Below are 26,532 nucleotides of genomic sequence, written 5' to 3' on the forward strand. Positions count from 1 at the left end.
AAGGCGCTATTGTTCTGATTTGGGCATCATATAGCCAATAGTGGCTACATGAAGCTGGGATTTGTTTACAGCGTCCATGATCCTCAATTAGTTAGAATCTCATTTTTATGTTATGCTAAAGCTTCGATCAGTAAACCAGGCAACTATGACATTTTCTAACAATTTTCTCCCATATCAGACTCTTCTTTTCACTAAAATAGTCAACAATGAATTTCCTGCACCATAACGGTTTAAATTCAGGTAATATGTGTAGACTTTCAGGAAGTGGAAGCACCTGGCCAACACTGTCTAGCCTTGGGAGGAGGCAATGGCAAACCACTTCTGTACTGCTGCTGTGAAAACTACATGGCTGTGTCTATGAAGTCACCAGGAATCAAGCTCAACTAGAGGGCAGCTTTACCTCTTTATGATGTGCATAATATCAATATGTTCATAATAGTAATATCAATAAATTCTATACAGCATCATAACCACATTAGGCTTCCTTGAATGTACTGACATGCTCCACACATTTGGAAAGACATTACAGAATTGTACTTCACATTTTAAGAACATTCTTAAGACATTCTATATTTGGCTCCTCGTACGTATATAGCAAGGATAGGCGACATTTTTGGCCAGGGAGTGTATTTTTAAAAGATTGTTTTCTGGCTGTGAGTACTGTGAGGATGGTATCTCTGCAGTTACAAGTTAACAGGAGAATGGGCAGAACTAAAACATTTCACCCTTAATGTTCAGGATGACAAAAATAGGTTTAACATCCTCATTTTATTTTTTAAACTGTAAAAGAATCATGCCACTGAAAATTTTGCTTCTGTTTTTAGTATATTATTTGGATGTGGGAAGGCAATTTGAAAACTGCCAAGCTGGAAAGAGTGATGACTTCCAGTTCTGTTCTATCATGCTTTGCATACAGTGTAAAGTTGGAACCATCTCATGCAAGTACTTGGAAGACATCATTAATTAGGATCAAGAGCTACTTTTTAGTACAAAAGCTTTACTGTAAGGGCTCCAAACATTATCCTCTTTCTTTGACAGAGCTAATGTTTCTGAGTCTAAATTATTTTTTATTTTTTTTAATTAAAAATGGGAAGCATTAAAATGAACATTTATTTAATTATTACTTTGCAATATTCTACATACTAAGTAGCTTCATTCATTCATTCATTCATTATATTTATATGGCTGCCCATCTCACAAAAAAGTGACTCTGGGCAGTATATATAACTGTATTACTATAGTATAAAGAATTACATAGTTTGAGAAAGAAATCTAAAGCTCCAATTCTTTTTATTGGAATGACAGACTATTAGCTGAGAAACATAACAAAGGCTTTAGAGAGAAACTCTGTATTCTGCATTGAACTACTTTTTATTTACTAGGGCAACTCAAATTAAGCAATTTCGCACCATTCAACTCTTTCTGCATGATTATTTTACCTCTCCTCATCATGGAGAAGGTGCTGATGCAATATTATCCTACATCCATTGTCAATCTAAGAATTCAGGAGTATTCCTGAACAGGATTATAGCAGGCATCGTTTGCAGAGTTTCCAAATATATTTTTACATGCTGTAAGGAAAAAGGAAAAAAAAAAGTGGAGGAGAAGGCTTTCTTTTGGACTTTTGGTTCTTCTACAAAATTACACAGATGTATGGAAAAGATCATGTAAGTTCTCACCAAATTACTTTAGATCTGTGGATAAACATCAGTTTTGTTGAGAAATAATTGGGCACATATATGACAACTGATACCCAGAATATTCATCATCTGAGATGAGTTCACCCCAAACTCCCTCTCAGAACCAGAGATTCCTAGACAGCTTGGGCTCTCTCCTGTCCACAGTACACCTCAGGTGAGGAGGATGGACATTCAGTGTATGGCTCTCCTCCTCTTCAAAATAATTGCCTCCTCTGGGCAAGACTGATGCATCCAGCACTTAGATCCCAACTGAAATTTTAGGACAAAATGGGGTATTTTCCTTCTTCCCCCCTTGTTGCAAAACTATTTTTACCATCTCTTGTGATGAGAAGGACACTGAAAGGAGAGGGAAGGAGCAGGCAAAGGTAAACTACTGCTCAGGGCCATTATACTACCCATCTGTTTGTTTATTAAATTTGTAAGCTGCCCAACCCCCAACAACTCTGGGTGGTGCACAAAGTAAAAACATATAATAAAACCATATAATAATGAAGAAAAAAAGGAACAAAAGTTGGCAAAACCAGGCAACAATGAGAGACATTCCCACACGATTAAGAAGGGGTTTCAATCACCTTGGCCAAAGGCCTGGGTGAACAGCCAGATCTTCAAGGCCCTCTGAAACACCAGTAGAGTGGGAGTGTCGGCCTTCCCAGGTAGACCAGACAGGAAACACAACCAGATGAGCTAATTCTACTTTATTGTAAGGTTACATTAACTGAATCTTACAAGTCTGAAAGTACTTCTCTCTGTCTCCTTTACAGCCCAAGAAACTATGGAGGGTCTCTTCTGAGCCTCTTGCCCAGGCCACATACTGGGGGCTAAGCTGCCTTTTATCTGACCATTCCCTCAGCTGCATTTCATTGCCCTGTCTCCCAAGGTCATGCCCACATATCATTATAGGGAGTCACCCAAATCTCGTGGGTATCCTTATACCAGAGGATAGGTGCTGCAAAAGAGAAGGCACGCTTCTGGGGTTCTGATAGATGGTATTGTTTAATTGAAGGAACCTGGAGTGCACCAACCTTGCCAAATCAAATCAGCCAGGCCCTATGCCATGTAGGGCATTATAGGTAATGACCAGCTCCTCGAATCACACCCAGAAGCAAACTGGCAATCAGTGCCACTCACAAAGCAAGGGCATTACATTGAGGCATGCCCATCACTGCCTATGCCGCTGAGTTCTGGACCAGATGAAACATCCAGGTGGTCTTCAAGGGAAGCCCCATGTAGAACATGTTGCAGTAGTCAAGCCACAAAGTGAACAGGGCGAGAATGACTGTCTGAAAGGCCTCTTGATCTAGGAAACCAGATGAAGCTGTGCAAAGGCCTTCCTGGTCATAGCTGCTACCTGCTGACATTTTCAGCCCTGTAACCAAACTGAGGACAAGCAGGTGAATCTGAACCTGGTTCCCACTCCATTTGCATCAATGACAGACCCAGAATGTTTCTTAAGGGTTAGGGTGCACCATTTTTAACCTTCTAAGCAGCAGCAGCAACCTATCCCTTCACTTGGTTCTTTCAGTTAACCTGCCTCTCAGTCTTTCAGTTTTCAGGCCACTTCCTCTCATGGAAAGATACTAGAGACTTTTTTTTTCTTCCCATCAAAAGCACTAATTTATCAAGTTTCCTGCTGCTATTTGCAGCATGATCACAGTGATTTTGCATTTTTTTGCTGAAAAGAATAGAGAAACTTTGTGGATGCTCTTAACAAAAGGCAGGGGGTGTGCCTGTATGGAGAGAGAGAGAGACAAAAAGGGATCATATGCATAAGGAAGAAGAGGGCAGTATTTGTGAGATGCCAGCAGAGTAGCCAGCTATCAGCTATCTTTCAAACTGAGACCAACAAACTCAAATATACTTCTTAAATTATGTTCAGTTGCACTCAATTCTAATTTGGTGTCCGTTGTCTCTGTTATTACATACTGTACTGGCCTTCTTCAAGCTGCTACAATTATTTTTAAAAAAAGCTTTGGTGGAAGTAAGATTTTTAAGAAAAATTGAGGAGAACGATCTCACTGATACTCAGAAATGAAACAGTTCCAAGTAGGGGTTTGCGTGAAAGGCACTAATGGTGGCTACAGGAACTGAAAAGGTGAAGTCCAGATACACGAAACAGCCTGCTGAGAATATGAAATCAACAGCCCTCTCACAAAGCAAATTTTCAGAGATATGCTAGACATACTGGCATGCATTTCTCTACCTCATCCAACTCTTAATACTCCCTTCTTATTCCTGATGGATATTACAATTCAAACTGTGCAGCACATAGGCTGAAAGGTTATGCAACATATGTGGATCATGTAAATCACAAGCAGCTTTCACAATGACCTTGGGCCTTCTCCCCATTTCCACAACTGAAGTACCTTTCAAGAAAAAGACCCATTTTAAACTAACCTCTGTCAATTTCTTAAATAAACACCTGAACACATGCTCACAAGTCAAGGACATATGATAGAGAAAGTAAGGAAGAAGTTGGAGGAGGTTCTGTTTTGCCAACAGAGCAGCAGAAAGTCCCATCACTTGTTCCCTAGCAGTGGCTTTCAACAATAAGGAGACAGGATATCTTGAAAACTGCACTGAGACAAATCGAAATGACAGCTGAAGAAATAGAGTGGTTTATTAATGTAAACATTTATAGCCAGGAAGGTTATGAAGAGGAGAATGTATCTGTTTGAGAAACGGTGGAGAGAAAGTTAGTCAGATGACAAAAATGAACCCCAACAATGTTAGAAACTCCAGGACTTCAGAGGTCCGAGTAATGTTCCACTTTCTAATGAGCAATACTCTGTCCACTGCTTGCCTTTACTTTTGGCCTCTCCTTATGAGGCAACACACACTCTATCTTCAGGTGACCTTCTTGCTGGTCAGTTTGATAGAACCCTGTGACCTTAACTTAGTTCATCACTTTCCATCTACACTAGACGCATCAGTTCTCCTTTTGTTCAATACTATCTTTATCACTTGCCCTTAAGGAAAATTATGAACTTTTGTTCCTTGTGGTTTGGCGTGTGTCTGCTTTCTCTGCTCCTTTGGGGTTATTCTGATTTGGAATCAGGGATCTGTAAAAGTTTCGTTTTCCTTTATCCCCTGTGTATGGTTCCAATAAATGCTCACATGTTTTTGCAGTGAAGGCTCATAGCTTGGTGGCGTTCTGCAGCCATGTCATTCTTTCCAGTCACCTGTATGTTAAGCTTGGACTTGTAGCTCTATTTGGACTTTGCAGGTTATTATTGGGTATGTATCTCTCTGAGATTAAGTCAGAACTTGCCTTCCCTGATCTGGGACACTGTCTGGAGCAGTTGTACCAATGTGCATTATTTGTGTGATCTTTGCATCTATCTGTTACAAGGGAACATGAGTATCATTCTGAATATAGTATAAGATGTTAGTGCAAGCTTTGCTATATTGTTTATCAGTACAGCTTTAATAATATGATCTGTGTTGTTCACTTAAACTTATGCATGTGTTTTGTAAAGTATATCAACAGTCAGCAAATGCAGTCACCTATTTCCTACCTGAGGGATTTAGCCTGTTGGGGAAATACTACCATGACAGGCCAAGACAGCAGCTGATGACCATTAATAGGAAAAGGTGCTTAAATGTATTTTATTATTTACTAAATCTACAGGTGCCTGACCTCATTGAGACTCCTATACCATCCTGTTGATTCTTACACCAATACTAAACAGACATTCTCCCTCTCCTACACATACAGCTTGGGCAACAACGAACTTCAGTTACACTGAGCTACTTTAGCTCTAAAAGTCTGTCTTTTCACTGCTGCCAGCCCTCTTACGAACTCAGTCAGACCTCAGTAATGCACCCCTGGTCAGTCCTTTGGCCACAATCAGGTCACTAATAAATATTATGGGCTGATTTGGCATTCAGCGGCAGCAGAAGCAGGGAGAGGACTACAGTTGTGCAAATCATTTCCTGATTTTTTTCAATATATCACAAGTATAATTCTCCACTGTGAATATTATTGTCTTCTTTTTTCATGACATTCTGACAGAGAAATTAAGAGTTTGGCATGGTTGTGCAAATACAGTATCACGCTTATAAATAGTGAGAAATTAGATTCCATTTTATTGAAAATTAAGTTCTGAGACTTTTCCCCCACCCGGCTGCTACACTTAGGAGTGAGATTAGAAAAGTACTCTCTCAAACCATTTCAGTGCTTAGGGAATTATCTTTGCTTCACATTAAACTGGAAACACAAGAAGAGGCCTTTCAGAAATTCTCTTCTCATTGGAAGGTGAAGGAGAAAAACTGGTTTCTATTTATGGACAGGAAGGAAAATTTCAAACCCACGTCCTGAAAACAACAGTATGGATGTTGAGATGAAGTTAGAAAACATTTTGTTGAAAGGAAGTACTGACAGAGGCACTCCTTTTCCAAAGTAACCACAGTTTCTTGCTACAGTCAAAGAAAATTTCACCGTCATAAGCACACCCACCTCTGCAAATTGAAAAAGTTGTGCTTAAATTTGGGGAGTTGGGATATAGAAAGAATAGTTTTTAAGAAATTGTCAAAGAGCACTACTATGTAACCCATGATGTTAGGTACTTCATAATTATAAAGAATAAAAAACTGTAGGTAGAAAAAGAATGCTAGAGCAGGGGTCAGCAATATTTTCAGGACTTGAATGCCATGCAAAATTTCCTGAAATGGCTCAGCCTCAGAGAAAAAATAACAATGGTTTTAATTTATGCCAGGTTTTTACTATTTCTTGATAAAATTATGGATATAAATCGCAGCTGGGACTGTTTGGAAAGTTATCAGAAGCAGCTCTGGATGCAAGGATATCTACGGGGTGGGGGAATGGGTTCGAAAAAGTCAAGAAGGTGGCAGCAACTGTACAAAGCTTCACCCATTTCTTTCGTGCATTGTGGCCACCATCTTGCCTTTTTTACTCCCACTGCCCCTCTCTCAGTGCTGAGCTAGGGAATTCTGGGACTTGATGTTAAAGGCTCTAAGATTGAGAAACACTGCTCTAGGACTTCGTGTATAGTAGGGACCATCCTACTATTTGTCCCAGAAATCAACCTGGTGTTTGTTTAGGATTTTGTTCTGTCTCCTCTGAGCTGAAAGAAACAAACTTTGCTGCCACAATACAAACAAGTGAAAACAAACAGAAAATTGAAGGGTGCCAAGTGAAATACTGGGCCTTTTTTGATGAAAGTCTCATTTCTCAAGTAGATCATGGCAATTCTTATCTAGGCTCTGGTTAGATACACAATGACTGCATAAAATTGGATTGTTCTTCAAACAAATTAAGTGCAATCTGCCTGATTTCCAGTGTAAAATTTGTTTAACACATATGGAAACAAATCAAGGAACAGAAAAAATCCAACTCTTACCTGAAAAATTCCGAGACACCAGCATAGTAGTAAGGATTGCACCCTAAAAATAGCAATATACACAAACATATATAAAAAAATAAATTAAAAATGGAGGAATGAATATTCTCTGCACCATGCCAGTGAATATACATGTTTACTATGGCCTATAACACAAGACAGAAAGACATGTCTTACAGCCACAAATGTAGGTTTCTTTTCTTTGCAGGAAATACTTCTCTGCTTTGCCTGCCACAGCCTCCCAAATGGGTCTCGATGTTGGATATACCCCCTAGTTGGCAGGATGCGAGCCACAATATATTGGTGTGCAGTGCACTCTTTAGATCAGATATCCTACCTTGCTGAAAACAGGGTGACTGTGCTTGGGCAAAACTGGGGTTTGGCTTTAGTGAAAGCACACTGACCAACACGTGCTAAAACTGGCCATTATTGGCTCTATCAAGAGCTGGTAATGCTGCATGTGCCACAGGTACAACCAAGGTTAGTAACTTCTACACATGCTATCTTACTAACAGTGAAGATCTATATCTACAGTGCAATCTGGTGACCACAACAGCATATAAGATTGCAACATGAAATGCAGGAGGAGTTAATGGTAAAGAGTATTCATTAATTAATGAAATTAAAAGAAGAAAAATAAATGCATTCTGTGTCCGTGAAAATAAGATAAAGGGAATGGTTGTAATAGATCTGAATAAAGGTTGTCAGATTTTGTGGGGTGGAGCTGATGAATACACGCAGAGAACTGAAAGTATAGGTTTAACCATGAATGAAAGGGCTAAATATGTGTCAGAAGGTATGATGTATAAGCATGCTATACTGAGTGTTGATAATAAAAATATCAGACATGAGTTTGGTGAAAAACTGCAATATTATGAATAAATGCAATCCAGGGGTTTTAAAAAAAACTGCTAGGTAAAATGAATGGATGCAAGGGAACAAGATGAGAAAGTAAGAAAAATTGTTTGGGCCAGACTGAAGAATGAATGAGAATGATTTTTTTGTTTCAGGTTTCAGAAAAATGTTTGCTTGTTTCAAATATGTGTTCAAACATAACCTTATTGATAAAGACATATGGCAAAGGAATGCATGTAAATCTAAAAATGCATATAAATTTAAAAATATTATTTATCATTATTGAGGAAGGAGAAAGGTTGTAAAAGACATAAAAATCAGTGATTCTGGATGTGGGACAGACATTTATTTGATAGTATCAGGAGTGGTCTTGGGAAAAAATAGACTTAGAAGAAAAGGAAAATGAAAGAAATGACAGTGAAAGAACAACAATTACAGGAAGAGAAAGTTTAAGTTCCGTATGAAAAAAAGTTAGAAGACAGATTCATCTCCTAACACATGGATAGTGGATGTAAGGAAAGAATATGTAGAAGCTCCTTTGAACAGACCGATGGGGATTATGTTACAGAGTGCTACAGTGTGTATGTGTATGGATGGATGGATGGCTAGATATCAAAAAGGATGCTTGGTGGAATGAGATTTACAAGGGAAAGATGGTGGTAAGGCTGCAGGGGTATATGGTATAACTGAAGGGGTGTTAAAATATGGATTTGGTTTGCATATGGGGTGATAATAAAGGCAGGACAGAAAATAAATTAAATAAATAATTTGAGGGATGCATCTTTGCCTAATGATTGGAAGAATAGCATTATACTTAATAAAGTGAAAAGTAGCAAAAGTGAATGAAAGAACTACAGGGGGTTAGTTATTAAATGTATCTGGAAAAGTTTCTGACAGAATTTTGATCGAAAGGGTTTGTGAGCTGACAGTGAGAGTGTCTGCTGAGCAGAGGGGGTGCAGTCCAATTTTTTGCTTCCCAATAGGTGACCAAAAATGTTTTTATGTGAGAAAGGAAGTTGATCTTTCATCTGTTGATTTAGGGAAAGCATACATAAAATATACTGACCTGAATTATGGAATGTTTTCCATGAATGTGGAGTTGAAGGTTGATGGCTAAATGTGATTATGATAACTGATGATAATGATAGTGATGATAATATCAACACCAATAACAACAATAGAAATGGAAGTTATACATGCATGAAATTACATTGAGTTGGAAGCAAATGGTTCAACATTGATCAGGAGATAACACAAGGATGTATGTGTTGTTTAATGCATTTAAGAATAAATGTATATGGAATGCTTGTGATGACAGAGATGTGTTGACTGGGAATATGAATGAATGCAGATGATGCCATACTGCTGGATGAAATTCTAACAATTTTTGTAAATATTAAATTGTATGATGCAACATGAAATACAGATCCAAAAATTAATATCACAAAGACCAATAGAGTTATCTTTGGCAGGGAAAACAGAGCGAACAATTCCAAGTTTTACATAAATGGTAAAAAATTAGAGAGCAGAAGTAAAATTCTATATCTTGTTGGTAGGTGCAAATGATGATAGAAAGATAGGGTTTATTAGAAGGAATTAATGTTAGTTGAAAGAAGCAAAACGGTTATCCATAAAAGCATGCTTCTGCCCACTTTGCTATATGAGAGTGGGAGTGGCACAGTACAAGAGAAGGAATGGGTGCTGAATACAAAACTGTGTGACTAATAGGAGGAAATATGTAGAGGTGGATTAGTTATGTAGAGAAAATGAATGAGGATATAGTTCAAAACAAATATATGAAGGAAGAGTGAGTGGGTGGAGGGGAACGCTCAGACACCAGATACAAGAAAAAGCTCAGATCCCATGTGCATACATACATACATACATACATACATTTGTCGTCATGAATTTTAGGTACAGTAATTAAAATGTACATTGCCGACTTCTATAATCACAAAATGTGGAAACACAAATCAGTGTACCCTTCAAGAATATACCTTCAGCTTTCTTCTGGCATTGAACTTTCTCAAGCATTCCACAGTCTCCTGTCTGTGCATCATAGAAGCTACAGTGGATCGTTGCTGGAAAAAAGCCAAAGAGAATTCTTAGATATCTATCTCAATTTATTTAATTATCAGATTTCTATCCTGCCTTTCCTCCAAGTGTTCAATGCAGCTTACATGGCATTCTCTCTTCATTTAATTCTGCTGTGTGTAACTGACCCAAATTCAGCCAAGAGTGTTTCCATGAATGAAGAGAGGCTTGGACATGGGTCTCTCCACTTAAGCACTGGCTCTCAGCGTCTATCTCTCCCCTTCCACATGCCATTATTTGTAGTTCTTCTCTTTCAGCTTTAACCTGGGTGGAACCCAATTCCAACCTTCTAAAGTTATTGTGAGTAAACAGGGTAACCTGAATGATCAACAAATTCTCCTTCCAGTAAAGAGGTAGATACCTACACAGACCCATGGGTGCTTAAGAGCCTGATCTGCTGTGATGCGTTTCGCAGGGTTTATCGTCAGCATCTGGTTGATTAAGTTCTTTGCTTCTGGAGTCACAGTATCCCACTCTGGAGAAGGAAACTATGAGGAGAGATAATAGAGGCATCAGAATGCTTTTTACCTGTTCACGTATACTGGTAGCTGCTTCTGCCCTTATTCCATAGTGAGTCACTATGAGTTAGTGGCCTTTCAGAGATCCACATTATGGAGAATTTCAAAGCCAGAAAAATATATATGGTACAGTTTCAATATGGATGTGAGTTGTAGATTACAAACTACTAGAGCAGTATTTGGAGTTTTAGATTCTTGAATTTAAGTGACAGCTAAATAGGAACACTAGTTGGTTCCTGGTACCTCATCCACCTAACAAGAATAGAAAATGGTTCTCTTTAAAAGAATCTTTGGCCATCAAAAGATTTTAATACTTCAAGAATTACTAATCTGGTATTATTCAAGCAGAAGAAACCCCTCCATAACTCTCCACGGAAGAGCAACTTCTGACACTATCCCTCTTCCTTACCTCCCATGCCTGACAATGTATCTTTTAGCATGATGCATCAAAACCAATATTTAGTTCAGACAATTAACTGCAAGGAACAACATATAAAGAATTATCTTACATCATAGGCCCCTGCCTTGATCTGCTGATACAGTTTATGCTGATCTTCATCCCAAAATGGGGGATATCCAACAAGTAATATATACAGAATAACTCCTGGGGGGAAGAAAAAAATTACAGTTACCCTAAAAGGCAGATGCACCCTTGAATCCAGCTCAATCCATGGTGACTCCCCACCCTTTAAGGTGCTGCCCATTGTCACAAGGCCATCTATGTCATCTATCTTCAAGACTCATTCCAACTTCTGTGGACGAACATACCTTTCCCTCTCTGTCATACCAACATCTCTCAAGCTACCATAATTTTTTGTACATGGAAAAGTCTGAGAATGCTTGCAGCATCCTCAGCTATCATTTACTGTATGTTAATAAATTTATTTGAAGTTTTAAATTTCAACGGAAGATTGCAAAAGGGAGTCAAACTCTTGCATGTTGCATTCCTCTATGTTCAGTCAAGCATACACCTGTGAATACAGTTAGTTTACTACATGGGTTGATGCCAAATGAATATTCACATGCTGAGGCAAACCAGGAGGGCCTCCATAACCATCACAGAGCTAAACAGAAGATGCTATTTTCAGGCATCCTGATCCTATGATGCTCAAAGTAACATTAAAAAATGTAAATTTGGCTCAGTAGCAAACCAAGTGCAGCTCTTTCAACAATGGCAGCTGTGTGGCAGTGGCTAATCACACTGCACAACATCACAGGTGTTACATATTACACTTGCTGCCACTTCCAGACCATACATGAGGAAAGTCTCGCATTGAGGATGTTAACAGCAACAGAGTCATAAGATGGCAAATGCACGGGGCACTGTAGCTAAGCTTTGTGCACGATGAGCAGTGATGAAATTTGAAATACGATTAAGAATTCAAACCTGATTTAAGTTGTGTTTTCGCCAGCAAACCTCATTTTAAGAAAAGCTGTTTTTCAATTTGTAGCTTGGTAACATTTATTTTGTGCCTCATTTAGCCAACTTCATTTTATTTTGAATCCTGACTACTGATTTATCCAACAAACCGCTTAGATAGATTGATTGATTTAGGCTATTGCTCAAAATCACTTGAATGCTTTGGGTCTCTGTGCTTTATCTGTGTTTATAAATAAAATATTTTAATTTGGAATGATTACTGAGTATACTGTAATGGGGTTTATTCTCCAAGGAATACTTTGGTCCCCATAAAAGTGTAGGGGCAGGTAACCTTCAACGCCTGGGGCTAGTATTATAGGCCTCCAGATAACAAGGTTGAAACTTAGTAACAAACTGAAAAATGTTTGTCAGCACATTTTTCTGATAAAAGAAATGGATGTGCTGAAACTTTGCAAGGCAGAATGTGTCCATTTCACCTCTAAGGTTCACTGCAAACAGCAGGCCCTGTAATGTCATGTCGCCAGCCATAATCCCTGGAGTAATCAGAACAAAAAGATAAATCCTAGCATAAAAAGTTGCCTATCTGTATCTTAATGGGCATATATTATAAAGTAGTCTTGAATTCAAGCCACATTCTTAAGTACATTTGATAACATAATAGCCTAGCTTATAACCAGCCAAAAGGAACCTTCATGGTATACGGCAAGGACTCTAATACGAAGCACTTGACCATCGGACATTATATAAACTAATCTATTTTAGGATGGAATGACTTAGCTGTGATTTAAGATTTAGGAAGGACTTGTAATGCACATTTTGCAAAGATGCCTTTGGCAAACAGATCTAGTTTATAGTGTTTTGTATATTTGATTAGATTTTAGAATATAAACAATATAGTGCAGGAGAAAGCTCATCCTGGGAATAGCACCAAAGCAAGGAACCCAAGAGCATTCATGTAAACCCTCAAGGAGGTGGAAGAGATTAATCTATATTTTGATGTCTTTTTATACCAAAAAAAAGAATGGAAACAATCCCTACATCCAGGCTTTCCTTCACTGTAACTTCTGTCAGTCCAGCTTCTGACATTTCCATTGCACAGGATAGAATGGAATCTGTCTATGGCAATCATCCTTCTACATCAAGGCTCTGTATTATATAGCTCTATTTTCAGGAAAATAATACGCTCCCAAATAATGAGGATGATCACCATCTACATAGCTGGTAGCACTGAGCCAACCTTGACTGATCTCTAAGGAACTGACAGAGGTTGAATGAGAGTATAGAGCTGCCTCATTCAGCTGGGGAACATTATAACCACAGATGCATTGAGTCTTCTCAAATTTATTCTTTTTTACATACTGCTGACATTCTGTGCTTTGGAACCAGATAGGACTAAAACTGAGGCTATCTATCACATAGGAAAGTACATTCCAGTCTGACCTATAAAAGCCTTGACTTCCAAAGCAAGTGGCAGAAACATCTCAACTAAGGATATTGTCCTCTACAATCAGAAAAAGTGTAAGTAACTTATATAATTCCCACCCGGTCATGCAGAGAGGGCATGCTACAAACCCCGTCAGTAAGGGAATTCCACTTGAGGGGGTCCAGGAGGCGGGCCTTCTCTTCAAAGGCACCCGCCCTCTGGAACATTCTGCCCCCGGAGGTGATGTTATCCCCTTCCCTCCTGGCCTTCTGGAAGAATTTGAAGACCTGGTTCTGCCACCTTGCCTGGGATGGGAAGGGCAATAGTTCTTCCTGGGGGTGGCTGGTGTTGTAGAGTCCTCCCTACCGAATGAAATCTTCACCACTTGGATTTTATATCTATTTTATTTTTATTTATGTTGGTTGTTTGTGTTGTAATTTATGTGTTCGATGGTTCTTAATTGTCAATTTTATTGTAAACCACCCAGAGTCCCCCTTTTTGGGGGAGATTGGCAGTGATAGAAATTTGAAAAATACATACATACATACATACATACATACTGTAACAGAGGCCATGGACTTCTTAAAAGAGGTCATATGCCTTTATGGAGCTTGGTCCCACTTTAAAGCAAAGAAATCCCACAACCCAAACAACTAAGATTAAAATTTAGATGATCTTACCACATGCCCATATATCCACTGGCTTTCCATAAGGATCTTTTCTTAAGACCTCAGGAGATAGGTAACCTGGAGTACCTGCAAACCCTGCCAAAATAAAATGCAGCACTTTAGAATAAAGCTAATGTTTTCACAAAGCTGGTAAAACAGATTACTAGAAAAGAAGTCCTCTGACATGAGGGGAATGTGTTAGAGGGCTATGCCATGAATAATTAATTAAAAACCTTCCCAGACTAGGCACTCTTGTGCCAGGTTATATCCCTGGATGCCAAGCAAACCAATTTCATTTACTCAGAGGAACACACTCCCACTCAAGCCATAGGGAAGTAAGAAAATCATAGAATGCCTTGAGAAGCATTTCTCATGTAAATCTTCAGTAAGCAGATGAAGATTTGGCCAAACATTAATTAATATTTTAATCTTATTTATTCATTGTATTTGTATCCCACATTTTCTCTGGGACATATCTAGGGGTCTCCCTCATTTTATTTGCTTTTCATATACATATTTATAGGACTTATAGCCCACTCCAATCAGCCATCTCTGAGCAGCATACAACTCCCCAATACATAATTGAAATTAAAGGTAATACAAATCAAACTTTAAAACAAATTGCATATTTTAAAAATATAAAGCAATGTTTTTCAAACATTGGCAACATTAAGATGTGTGGACTTCAACCCCCAGAATTCCCCAGCCATCTTAAACTTGCCAAGTTTGAAAAACACTGATATAAATGATAGCAAAGCACCAAGAGACATATTCAAAACAATAAAACCAGTTCCTCCTCACAAACGATATAGTGAATTGCCTCCTGTGGCTTGGTGGACTAGGCAGGTTTTCACTAATTTTCTGAAGGCCAGGAAGGAGGTGGGGGGGAATACTATTCCATAGAATGGGGTGGTGACTGAGAAACCGGGCTTCCATGGCCCTTGAAGGTGCCAGTCTCTGATCAAGAGGACATGTGAAGGTCCACTCCTACTAGATTTTATTAGGTAGGCAAATGTTACTGGGAGAAGGCAGTCCTGCAGATACCCAGGTCCCGTAATGGTTTGTGGGAACGTGCTTGGGAGATTGGGCCCAGAGACACTGCAAAGGGAATGGTCAGATAAGAGACAGCATAGTCTGCAGCTGGATAGTGGGTGGGACAAGAGGCTCAGAAGAGACCCTCCCTAATTTCTCAGGGTGTAAAGGAGACAGGGAGAACTGAACTTTCAGACTTGCAAGATTCTGTTAATGTAGCTTTACAATAAAGTAGCTCATCAGGTCGTGTTTCCTGTCTGGTCCACCTGGTAGGGCTAACAGGTCCTGAAATATCTAAGGCTTTAAAGGTGACAACCAGCACCCTGAAGTCAACTGGCAATAAGTCTGGTTCTCAGAATAGATGTGTTACATGGGTTTCACATGGTGCACCCACAGCTACTATGTTCTAGACCAATTGTAGCATCTGAATGTTGAGGGCATATAGAATGCCCTGTAGTAATCCAAACAAGAGATGACAGAGGCAAGAATGACAGTGAATAATGTCTCCTATTCTAGGAAGAGTTACGGTTGTTGCACAAGATGAAGCTATGCAAAATCCCCCTGGGCCACAGCTGCCACCTGCTCCTCAAGCAGGAGCTGAGAGTCCAGGAGGACCCCTAATTGCAAACCAGCTCTGTTTGAGGGATTGTAACCCCATCCAGAGCTAACAATGGAATCTCACTGGAATTGTCTTGTTGGGATTGAGTCTTAACCTGTTCCTCCCCAACTGGACCTGGTCAGCACTTCAACAGCACTGCTTACTTGGCCAGGGGTCAAGATGTAAAGTTGGTTATCATCAGCATACTGCTAAAACCTAGCCTCATGTCAAAGATGATCTTGCTTAGCAGCTTCATATAAATGATAAATAGGAGAAGAAGGAGTATTGAGCACCTCACAATTTAATCCCCCTCCCCGGCAACTGCCCCTTCCAAACATACCCCCATTCCTATGTCTTGGAGACAGCTCAGAAAAATATTATAATCAATAGTATCAAAAGCTGCTAAGACATCAAGCAGGACCAGCAGGTTATACTACTCTTGTCCCAGTTCTACCAGAGATCATCAATAAGCTCAAATCAATGCCATCTCTGTGCTATATCCCAGCTGGAAACCTGACTGAAATGGGTCCAAAGAATCTCTTTTCTCCAGGGCCTTCTCCACAACTTTCTCCCAAAAGGAGAGACAGGTTGATAGTTGTCTGGTATATCTGAGTTGAACAACAGTTTCTTTAGCACTCTTCCCGCAAAAATATATTCACCATCACCCCAAACCAGCTCCCTATCATCTCCTTGGAGGTTTTCACTAGCTAGGAGGGGCAAGAGGTCAAATTGCAAGTGGCTGGGCTGAGCTGAGCTGCAGAGAATCCTATCCACTTCCCTAGGATTCACAGGGTCAAACTCATCCCAGATAATTCTGCAAGATGAAGCCTCAGCCATTTCCTCTGGACCTGCTGAGCAAGGGTTCAACCCCAAGCAAATCTGAGCAATGTTGTCTTCCAGATGGCTAGAAAACTCCTCACAGCAGCCCTTTAGGTCATTCTCCTACTCATCCCTCCTGAGTAGGGTCTGGGTCATTTTAAAGAGGGCTACTGGGCAGCAGTGATTTATCATGATAAGGGACAGATGTTAATATCTCATAGCCTGAAATGTTATTGCAACTGCCCTGAGACAAAAACCAGATCTAATGAGTGCCATTCAGCATGTGCTGTGCCTCGTGTAACCTGGGATAGGCCTTGACTGTCACAGTCACCATGAGCTCCTGGGCCAGTTCTGATGCTGCTCCCAGGGAAGTTAAGTTGAAGTCCCTGAGAATGATCAGCCTTGGAAACTCCCCCACCATCCCAGCGATATGTTCAGGCAGGGAAGTTAAGAGAATGATGCAAAAGGAGCTTTCCCACCTTGTCATCAGAACCAAGCTTCTCACATCCAGTTATTTTCAGGTCAGTGCCCCTTGATGCCAGAAGAGTCTCCCGGATGACAACTGTCACTCCATCTTATCTTCCCTGAGTTCATAGCCCAAAACCCAGATGGACACATCTCTGAGAGGGAAAGACCCCCTTCCCCGCAATCCAGGCTTCAGTAATACAAGCCTCCATCTCTCCCTCAGTCCCACTCCCCCCATTCCTGAGGCGGCTCCTGCTACTAATTCATCCAACATCCACTCCATCACCCACACGAATCACCCAGACTCCCTCCCCATCCTTCCCAGAAAGTTCAGTCACACTTCCAGTGTCTTCCTCTCCTCTCTTCCTCTTCTCACTATGTCAGCTTCATTACATTCTGGAGTATCCAACTCAGTTCTGCAATGCAAAGCTCTCAAGGTGGGGTCCTTGGAGGGGGCCATGGTTAGATCTTCATGGGTGCAGACCAGCACCCAGGGAAGCAGGATTGAACCATGGCATCAGCTCCAGCAAATATGCCCAGATGCAGCAAAAAATCTTTACCGAGTGCCCACTGCCAAAGATCTTCTGCTTTGTCCAGAGCAGCAACGCATGGATCTGCAATATGAAGTGCTTCTCAGCACTTGGAAAATGGCATCAGCTCCCACAGATATGCCCAGCTGCAGCAGCCAAGGGGCTCAGGCCATACAAACCTCTTCTCCTATTCATCTAATTTTCTAGTATAGTATTATTGCCTTTGTTTCAGGCTTGGTTCAGTCAAGAAAACTAATGTTTTCTTGCCAGAATGAAAGCTGAAGAATTTCATGTCCCAGAATTTGGCATGTTAAACCAAGGGCGAACAAAAGTCGCTGTTACAGAGTTGAGTGGGATGAGGCAAGGGCTACAGTGTGTGAAGTGAGGCCACAAAATGGAATTTGGGTTGCATCATCCATGCAAGAAGGACCACCCCCATTTTGGAAGAGAATTGGGGGGGGGGCTGTTTCTGAAGTGACAAGTTGCAACCCTTATTTTAAATAAAGAAACTTAACTTTATGAAACAAACAGTTCTGAAACACTTACCAAACCATGCCTGCTGTTCTCCTTGCACTTCAATTGCAAGTCCAAAGTCAGCCAGTTTGACAGCAGCTCCCTTGCACTTACTTGCAAGGAGCAAGTTCTCAGGCTAAGTAAGAGACATGGGGAGGCAAGACAAGAGAAAGACCTCTAGTTAATATTTCTACCTTAAAACCATTGCCCTCTTTTTTGAAATTCACAGCATCACATTCTATCCTGACCTTCAAAGTTTTTTAAGATCCAGATTCTCACTTCGATCATTAACAAACTTTATGTGGTGGCAATGGATGGGATGATCTAAAATTCATCTTTACAACTTGCAATGCAGCTTGCCAAACTCTCTTTCGCAGACAGGCATTTCTTATATACCATACTGACAATAGGTGGCACTAATTCCACACTGCCCTCAGATTTCTTTGTAACATACTACTGAAGATAATTGTGAAGGCAGTAGAGCAAGCTGCAGCAGATACATTTCCCAATGAACGTTGCGTGAGGTTCCCAGTATAAATGACAGATGCTGGGCTACATACATACATTTATTTAACTGCACAAAAATTCAGTTATGCTTTGTTGCACAGAAATTCCAATTATGCTCCAAGAAAAACTAAAATTAATTATCCAATTATGCATTGGAATAATGTATCCTGCTAATCATGTGGAGGAGCAACCAAGTTCATCTGACTGAAGCCTTTTAAGTCTACCTGGCACAGCATTAAGGCCCAGGAACATACCTTTTATATACTTTGTTTGTTTATTTATATATATTTCAAATTTCTGTCACTGCCCATCTCCCCCAAAGGGGGACACTTACTATATTTGCATTCTCTGCCCAGCATAAAACCCTTATTTGGGGAGAAGTGTAGCACACAAACAGTTCTAATGCTGGCTGTTGAACAAGAGATTAAGATGGAAAATAATGTGGCCAACTGCAGATTTTAATGCCTGCCGATTCCATGTTAGTTCTGTTGACAGCTTTTATTGATAATAAGGTAGCAATTAGGAGGTCACCTTTCACATGTTGCCATCCCCTCTTCTTGACTAAGAGTCCCCTCCTTTTGCCCCCAGAATAACCCTGTGCAGATATCAAAGGAGTTGGAAGTAGAAGTCTAAAAAAATCTCTTGCCAAAGTGGCACAGAGCGTTTTACTTCTGAAGCAGCATGGAATTTTGTAGCATAAATGCACATCCAGAAGCAGCAGATGATGATGTTCAAGCATACACAGGGCTTGCATCCAGCCGTGCCCCTTGTTTTTAACATGCAAACCAGCCCTTTTACAACAAAAATGGTAAGTAAGTCATCTAAGTCTAGGGCAGAATAAAATAGGCAACACTGGATATTTATTGCCATGGTTTTAGGCCTAAAAATGGATCATAATCTTCATATGATCCTTTTTTTTTGCCTTTGTGTTTCTGTAAATGTCAGCTATCTGCAAAAGGATCAAATGGATACATTTAGTGCCTTTATATATTTCTTCATATGATACCATTTACTGATTCCTTCCTACCTTAAAGAAACAATAAAAATGTTGCTAAAATGTATTTCTGCTAGTAAAACAAATCTGCAAAAATGGAGCTGAAATGCAAGTCGCTTATGACATACAGCTCAATAACCATCAGAGTCACCCACGTTCTGGCTCCACATCAAGGCCATTTCATCTTGACTCGCCAGGTAAAAGCTGGTAGAAGTGGATGGGCTGCTTCCATGTCTTTCTGACCATACTGATGGCCGGTCTGCCCATCTCCTCCAACCCACAATGAGAGCAGAAAATGTTTCCATGGAGACTTTGGGGGACGAAGTGAATTAGTCTTTATTAGGTTTTGGCTTTTGTAACCAAAAAAAAAAAAAAAGACACCCAAAGCAGATCCAATTATTTGGACTATTTGAAATATGAGAGCAAAAGCCCCTCTCATTTCCTTTCTAGATTAAAAAGAACCAAATGTCACAACCTTTACAGCCCTCTGATTGCCTTAGTTGCCCTCCTCTGAAATTTCTCTAGCTCCACCATATCCTTTTTGAGGAGCAGTGATCAGAACTGCACACAGTATTTCAGATGCAGTCATACCATTGATTTTTATAAGAGCATTATGACACTGGCATCTCTATTTTCAGTACCATTTCTTGTTATACCTAACATGCGGTTGACCTTTTTTACAACAGATGTACTGTCTGTTGACACCCTCATTGAACTGTTTACTCCACAATCTCTTTCCTCATCAGTCACTGCTAGCTCTGATCCCAATCACTTGTATGAGTAGTTAGGATTTTTGGCACCAATGTGTATAGCTTTACACTTGCTTACGCTGAATGACCTCTGCCACTTTTATGCCCACTCTCCTAATACGTAGAGAACCCTTCACAGACCCTTATTGTTTTTACCATGCTGAAGAATGTCATCAGCAAACCTGGCTATTCCATTAGTCATGTCCAATGCTAGATCATTTATAAATATGTTAAAAAGCCCTGGTCCTAGGACAGAACCCTGGGGGACTCTACATTGTGAGGAGTGTAGAATTAGGTATTGATTTATTTATATTATAAAAATAATAAAGGCGGGATAGCAAATAAATTTAAAAATGTCCATTTATTCCTCCTCTCTGTTTCCTATTCTTTAGCCAGTTGCTTATCCACAAGAAGACCTGCCCTTTTAATCTAAGCTTACTAAGAAGTCTTTGATGAGGGACTTTATCAAAGGCTTTTTGAAAATCTAACTAGATGACGACTACTAGCTCACCCTTACCCACATGTTTATTAACACCCTCAAAAACTCTAGTAGCTTTTTTAAAACAGGACCTTTCCTTAGTGCAGCCATGTTGAGTATCCTTGAGCAAGGCCTGTGTCTCCAAATGTTTCCTAATTTTATCTTAATAGCGATTTCCACTGTCTTCTCTGGAACAGATGTTAAGCTGACAGGTCTATAATTTCCTGGATCTCCCTGTGAGCCCTTCTTAAAAATTGGAGTTACATTGGTACCTTCCAGTCCTCAGCTACAGAGGCTGAGGGCAGAGACAGGCTGCATATTTTAGTGAGAAGGTCCACAATCTCAGATTTAAGCTCCTTAATAATCCTGGGGTGGATGCCATCAGGGACAGGTGACTGGTTGATGTTCACTTTCACCACCACATGGCTCAGTTCATCTGATTCCCTTCCTGAGAACAGGAGCTCAGGCTCAGATATCCCCCAAATTTTCTCCTGTGAAGACTGAAGCAAAGAATTTGTTCAGCTTCCGGATGTGGGAGCTTATAATCTGAACCGAGCAACTTGCAAGTCCAGGCAAGATTATCTGAAGCCAGTGTAGAATCAAGCCAGCGTGAACACAAGGCAGGAATAGCTTCAGGCATTTAAGTGTGGATATGCCCTGAAGCTTGGAAGAAATGGTACAGCAAAGTGTTGTGTTCCTAACAGAGCAGCACCATCATCAGCAGCATGGAGATCCCAATAAAATAAAACAAGAAAAAGATGTCATCCTTCTGCAATTCAGCTAAGGCAGTATTTACTGAAGGAAGGATCGTTCCTCAAAACATTTCTGGCTGGAGTTTATTACAGCGGCTGACTAATTTATCCCAGGACTAGGCAAACCACCTTCCTATTAGTAGTCCCAGCAAGGGGCTGAACCTAGCCAGCTCCTTCTGAGCCAGTATTTTGATGGAAAACCATGAGGGAATTCCAAGGTTGTATGTCAACAATAGTAAAAAAAAAGCCCCATCCTGGAAGAAGGCAATGGCAAACCACACACCAGAAGCTGATCTCATGGGTTCTCAACCTTTCTTACTACTACATAGTAATCATCTTCGCTAAAGGAACCCTTGGAATCATAGAATGGAACAGTTTGGTGGGATCCTGGAGATTCTATAATCCAACCAAGGATGCTCAGCACAGGCATCCATGACTATAGTATCCTTGGCAGATGGCCATCTAATTTCTGTCAAAGTATCTCCAGCAAAAGAGACTCCACTACATCCAAAGCAGTCTGTTCTGTTGTTGAATAGCAAATTAGGATTTTTTTTTCTTGATGGCAATATAAATCTATGGTTTCTTGACCTGTGCTGTAGAACAACTCTAAACAATTCTGCTCCATCTTCTAAATAACATCCTTCAGATACTTGAACAGCTATCGTGTCTCCCTGCAGGCTAAAAATGCCCACACCTTCATTTAACTTACTTCCCTTTTCCTCTTAGTTGTTTTCCCTTGGGCTTACTACAGTTTGTCAATGTAGTGGTGCCCGAAACTGGGTGCAATGTTCTAGGCATGGTCTGCCAATGCAGAATAGAAAGGAATGATGAACCATGACACTATATATCTGCTAAAGCAGCTATGACTGCCTTTGTATAGCAGCAGCACAAAGTCAATTCTTTGAATTTAAGGGAACAAAAAAGACAGAGGTGGCCCTCCTGATTTATGGGATTTCCATTCTAATGTAAAACCATGGATAACAAATGACAATGATGCCTTGAGTATCCTCTTCCTCCTACAGTAGTCATTAATGCAATGTATCTGCATTTGCTCCTTCTCCTCTTCACTTGGTTGAGGCAGAAATTACCAGGGTCAATCCAGCTGCAAAGTTTCACATGGCTTCCTTGTGGCAGCTGGCTTTCTTCAGAGTGACCTGCTCAGCTAGTGATAGAGGGAGGCCACCTGTTTGGGCTACATAGCTCATACTGGCTTCTTGGTGGAGGGACTTTTCAATTGCACTCCTGGATACCAGTGCTGCCCAGTAGTAAGCTGTAAGCAATCAGTGGGCAGCATTAGCATCCAGCAACATGATTAAGAAGCTTCTCCACCAAGATCACAAAAGAGCTGCAAGGACCAGAGAAGCCAGTGTGCGCCATATGGCATTAGCAGGGTGATTTCCTCTATCAAGAAGTTGTTCCAAAGAAGGTGGCCAGCTGCTTCAAGGACATCATATGGTGTCTCATGAACTGGCGCATCTAGTGAGGAAGATGATACAGGTATCAAATACAACGCAAATCCAAAATCATGGAGATGACCTCATTTTTTAAAAAATGTACATTATAAATGCACAAAAGCTCTTCTGCCATTTTATCATATGTAAAGCAGTAAAAAGTCCAAAACTGCAAATAAAGACTTTTATGCATACTGTGAAGTCTGGTCTCCAGTTAGCAAACATGGCAATGTGAAATTGCTGGTAACAAGGGCCAATGGTACTTCTACAGGTATCAGTTTCTCCATCAAAACATAAAACAATCTTAACCAGTCTTCTGACAAAACTTCACTGCCCAGTGGAGCTACCGTGATGTTGCAGTAAGTCTGGACAGTATTTAAACTGATTCTATAGCATTTCCGAATCCATTTCTCTGCCCACCCCTCCCCCGCGGTGTCCATTTTAAGGCAACTGGGCTTTCCCTCCAGGTCTCTTGTCAAGGTTAATCTTTACTATAACAGCAACTTTTTAAAAAAATCCTTTATACTTGAATTATTACTATACATGAATAAATAGTCAGACTCACTGCACATCATCTTATGTGCATAAGGAACCCAAGGAAAATATGTTCTACCATTATGCATTTCTTTAAAAAGTAGAGTTAGAATCAACTGGGAAAATAGGAGTCAAGAAAAACCTCCACCACAGGCCTTCTTGCAGTTCATTTAAATTCTCTACATGGTAGTTATGGTCTGGTACAAGCAGAAAGCCTAGTTTTCATCTCCCTTAACTAAAGTACAATATCAATTGGAGATACTGAACATTCCTGTGAATTGTGAGGCATTTGAAGAGAGCAGTGTATTAAATTAAATGAAAGACTATTAAGCACAAAGATTGTAATGGAGAAGCAAACCAATTTTGTACTGCCCTAGACCCACCTGTGCAACTATCTTGATTTCAATTAACTGTAGCCTCCAGGCAAGTCTAATTTTCACTGGAACCAAGTATTACCTTTAAATCCCTATGTACAATATCATGTTGATGAATATGATTGACGCTCTCCAAAATCTGATGAATGCAGTGGCTGCAGAACAAACAAAGCAGAAAAACAAAATGATTTATTGATTTATTTCTTGAACATATACATATTTTTCTAGTAAGGCTCACAAGGCAAAATGATTAGACAATATCAGCAAGTATGCTTTTAACCAGGAACTGTAGATTCAAGTTTTAACAATACATAAAATACCATAAGCAAATATGAGCTATTACTGACAATGCCCTCTGTCTGCATTATTCTATGAAGACAGTGTAATTCACAGCACTTTCTGATGTTCAACTCTGTGCACATTACAGCACTTTTCCTTACCCCACCATGACTCAGTAACTTGTTCCCCTGACTGTGGATATCTTGAAAGAGATTTTTCAGGAATCCTTAAAATATGCCAGGCAAGTCCCAAATTCCACCAGCCAGCATTTAGTAAGGCTTCTTTGCTAGCCTGCCTGAAACTGAAGATTCCCACGCTTCATTCATATTGGGAAGCTGCCAGTGGAAAGTTTTTAGTGCACAGGAACACTTTACAAGCATGTCTGCACAAAGGGGTTGGATTCTTTGAAAGTACAGAGCTTGCTTAACCTGCATTTTCAATTCTGTTGTTTCAGCCTTCCAGCTCCACAAGACAAGATTTCCAGCAAAACAAAAATTTGTCTCCGTCCCTCTCCCTTTGCAATGAATGGAGTAACATGTTATCAACACCTATGGTATTAGTACAACACTATGACCACACGGTGCGTGCATGAAGCACCATGCACAGAACCTGCAAATGTTCATTAACCTAATAGAGATTTCCAGGCACTTGTAATGAAACTAACGTAACAGCTGGCATAAGCAATTTACTGCAAAGAGGGATGTAACTAATTCTGCACTGTGACAGTGCTCTAGCATAAGCCACGGACCTGGTTTATGCCACTCCATGGCAACCTTCACCCTGCCATGGGGTGAACCCCATGGCAATATTCACTCTTAAAGTGTTTTGGAAGTCAGACCCATCGCAATGTAAGTGTTTTTGAAAGTCTAGGGAGGAAGGGAGGTGTGCATACTCTGTTCAAATTTTATAACAAATTATATAATTCAATAAATACAACAATGGAGAAGCTGACTTGGAATTCCTTGGAAGTACTATTGGATGTAGACTACCCAGACAGAGATGCGGGAACTAACTTGTACAATAAAAAGCATCCGCATTAAGTGGTGATGTCAACACATCCCCAGCAGACAACAGCCAAAGGGGCTGGCAGGGTGGACAGCTACATTCCAATCCCAAAACTAGAAGCTGGGTGGAGAGCAAGAGTCAGACAGACAGCCAGACACTAACTAGAACAGAGCCAAATGCTTAGCAAGGCCTTTCTGGCCAAAAATGGCAAAAGCAAGTGAACTCCACTCTCACTTCCTTGCAAGCACCTCTCCGCAGAAAGGGACAAGCAAACTATGACAAGGGAAATGCAGTAGAGCCAAGATTTAGCTGGGGATGTGATCATCTAGAAATACATACATGGATTAGTTCCCCCAAACCTAAACTAGCCAGCAATTTCAAGCCATGTTACTCTGCTGAAGCCAATACAAGAGCCTTGTGGCACCTGAAAGGCTAAAGAGCTTATAATTGGATATATTCATAGATGAAGTCTATATCAGATGCATGGAATATGGCCCTGAGGGAGGAGTATTATGTATTTACACAGCAATTATTTACACAGAAAAAAGTAAGAATTACTTACACATAATGACTGGATGAAACCTAAACTTACTTGCATTTACTAGCCATAAGGATGGTGGAAAGGAAGATTATATCAATCTCCCTTAAACATATATAAGGCTGGGATAGATTGTACTCATGACAAAACCAACAGATTAAAAATAAGGGCCTGTCTCTACTATTGAGCTGCTCTAGTAGCAATGCAGACCCGGTAGATCTGGCTTTCTCTTTTCCAAGCTGCAAATAATGCAATTTAAAAAAGGTGGAAGGAGGAGAGATAGGCAGAGAGTGTGTCTTATGAGAAGGAGGTGTTATCTATAGGATGTAAAGAGGACCAGGGTTTAACTTTGTTCCACTACTACCATTCCTTGGTTATCAGAGGTGTAGCCAATAAGCTGTCTTATGGTCCCAGAAGAAAAGCAGGACATAAATGTGATGAATTATCAGATCTTTGACAGAACTTATCCATAGTCTTCCCTACTATCATCAACACCAATGCACTTAAAAGCAACCTACGGTGATTTACTATTCTGTTCAGTAAGATGGCTCAGACCACCCTGCTTTGCAACAAGGAACTAGATAAATAGCTTTTGAAAAAAAAAACCCTCTATTTTTTAGATTAATAAGAATTTCGCAGCACATGCAATTTAAGGGCAATTTTATTGTACTACACCTTTTTAGAAAACTATTTTAAACTATATGTTAATTAGGCAAAGTACATGTATTTTTTTTAATCCATTCAATTGTGTCCAATTCTCAGAGACTGCCTGGACGAGTCCCTGCAGTTTTCTTGGCAAGATTTTGGAAGTGGTTTGCCCTTGCCTGCTTCCTAGGGCTGAGTGGTCCAAGGTCACCCAGCTGGCTTTGTGCCTAAGGTGAGACTAGAACATACAGTCTCCTGGTTTCTAGCCTG

General features: G+C 40.2%; 2 protein-coding genes across 20 annotated transcripts in view; one reads left to right on the forward strand and one right to left on the reverse strand.

The window, feature by feature from the left end:
- Positions 1 to 26,532, forward strand: part of ZSWIM8 (zinc finger SWIM-type containing 8) — a 746,829-nt gene that overhangs the window by 219,530 nt on the left and 500,767 nt on the right. The window lies entirely within an intron of this gene.
- CAMK2G (calcium/calmodulin dependent protein kinase II gamma) overlaps positions 1 to 26,532 on the reverse strand; it is a 170,464-nt gene that overhangs the window by 53,884 nt on the left and 90,048 nt on the right. For all 19 annotated transcript variants that reach the window (XM_063307645.1, XM_063307660.1, XM_063307653.1 and 16 more), the window contains 7 exons: positions 23,878 to 23,950; positions 17,990 to 18,092; positions 14,012 to 14,095; positions 11,037 to 11,131; positions 10,375 to 10,497; positions 9,913 to 9,996; positions 7,061 to 7,103 (listed from right to left, as the gene is read on the reverse strand). In XM_063307645.1, the coding sequence (XP_063163715.1) occupies positions 7,061 to 7,103; positions 9,913 to 9,996; positions 10,375 to 10,497; positions 11,037 to 11,131; positions 14,012 to 14,095; positions 17,990 to 18,092; positions 23,878 to 23,950 (605 nt within the window). The remainder of the gene's footprint in view (positions 1 to 7,060; positions 7,104 to 9,912; positions 9,997 to 10,374; positions 10,498 to 11,036; positions 11,132 to 14,011; positions 14,096 to 17,989; positions 18,093 to 23,877; positions 23,951 to 26,532) is intronic.

This window comes from Candoia aspera, chromosome 6, assembly GCF_035149785.1.
Source record: "Candoia aspera isolate rCanAsp1 chromosome 6, rCanAsp1.hap2, whole genome shotgun sequence".
In the NCBI taxonomy this organism is placed as follows: domain Eukaryota; kingdom Metazoa; phylum Chordata; class Lepidosauria; order Squamata; family Boidae; genus Candoia; species Candoia aspera.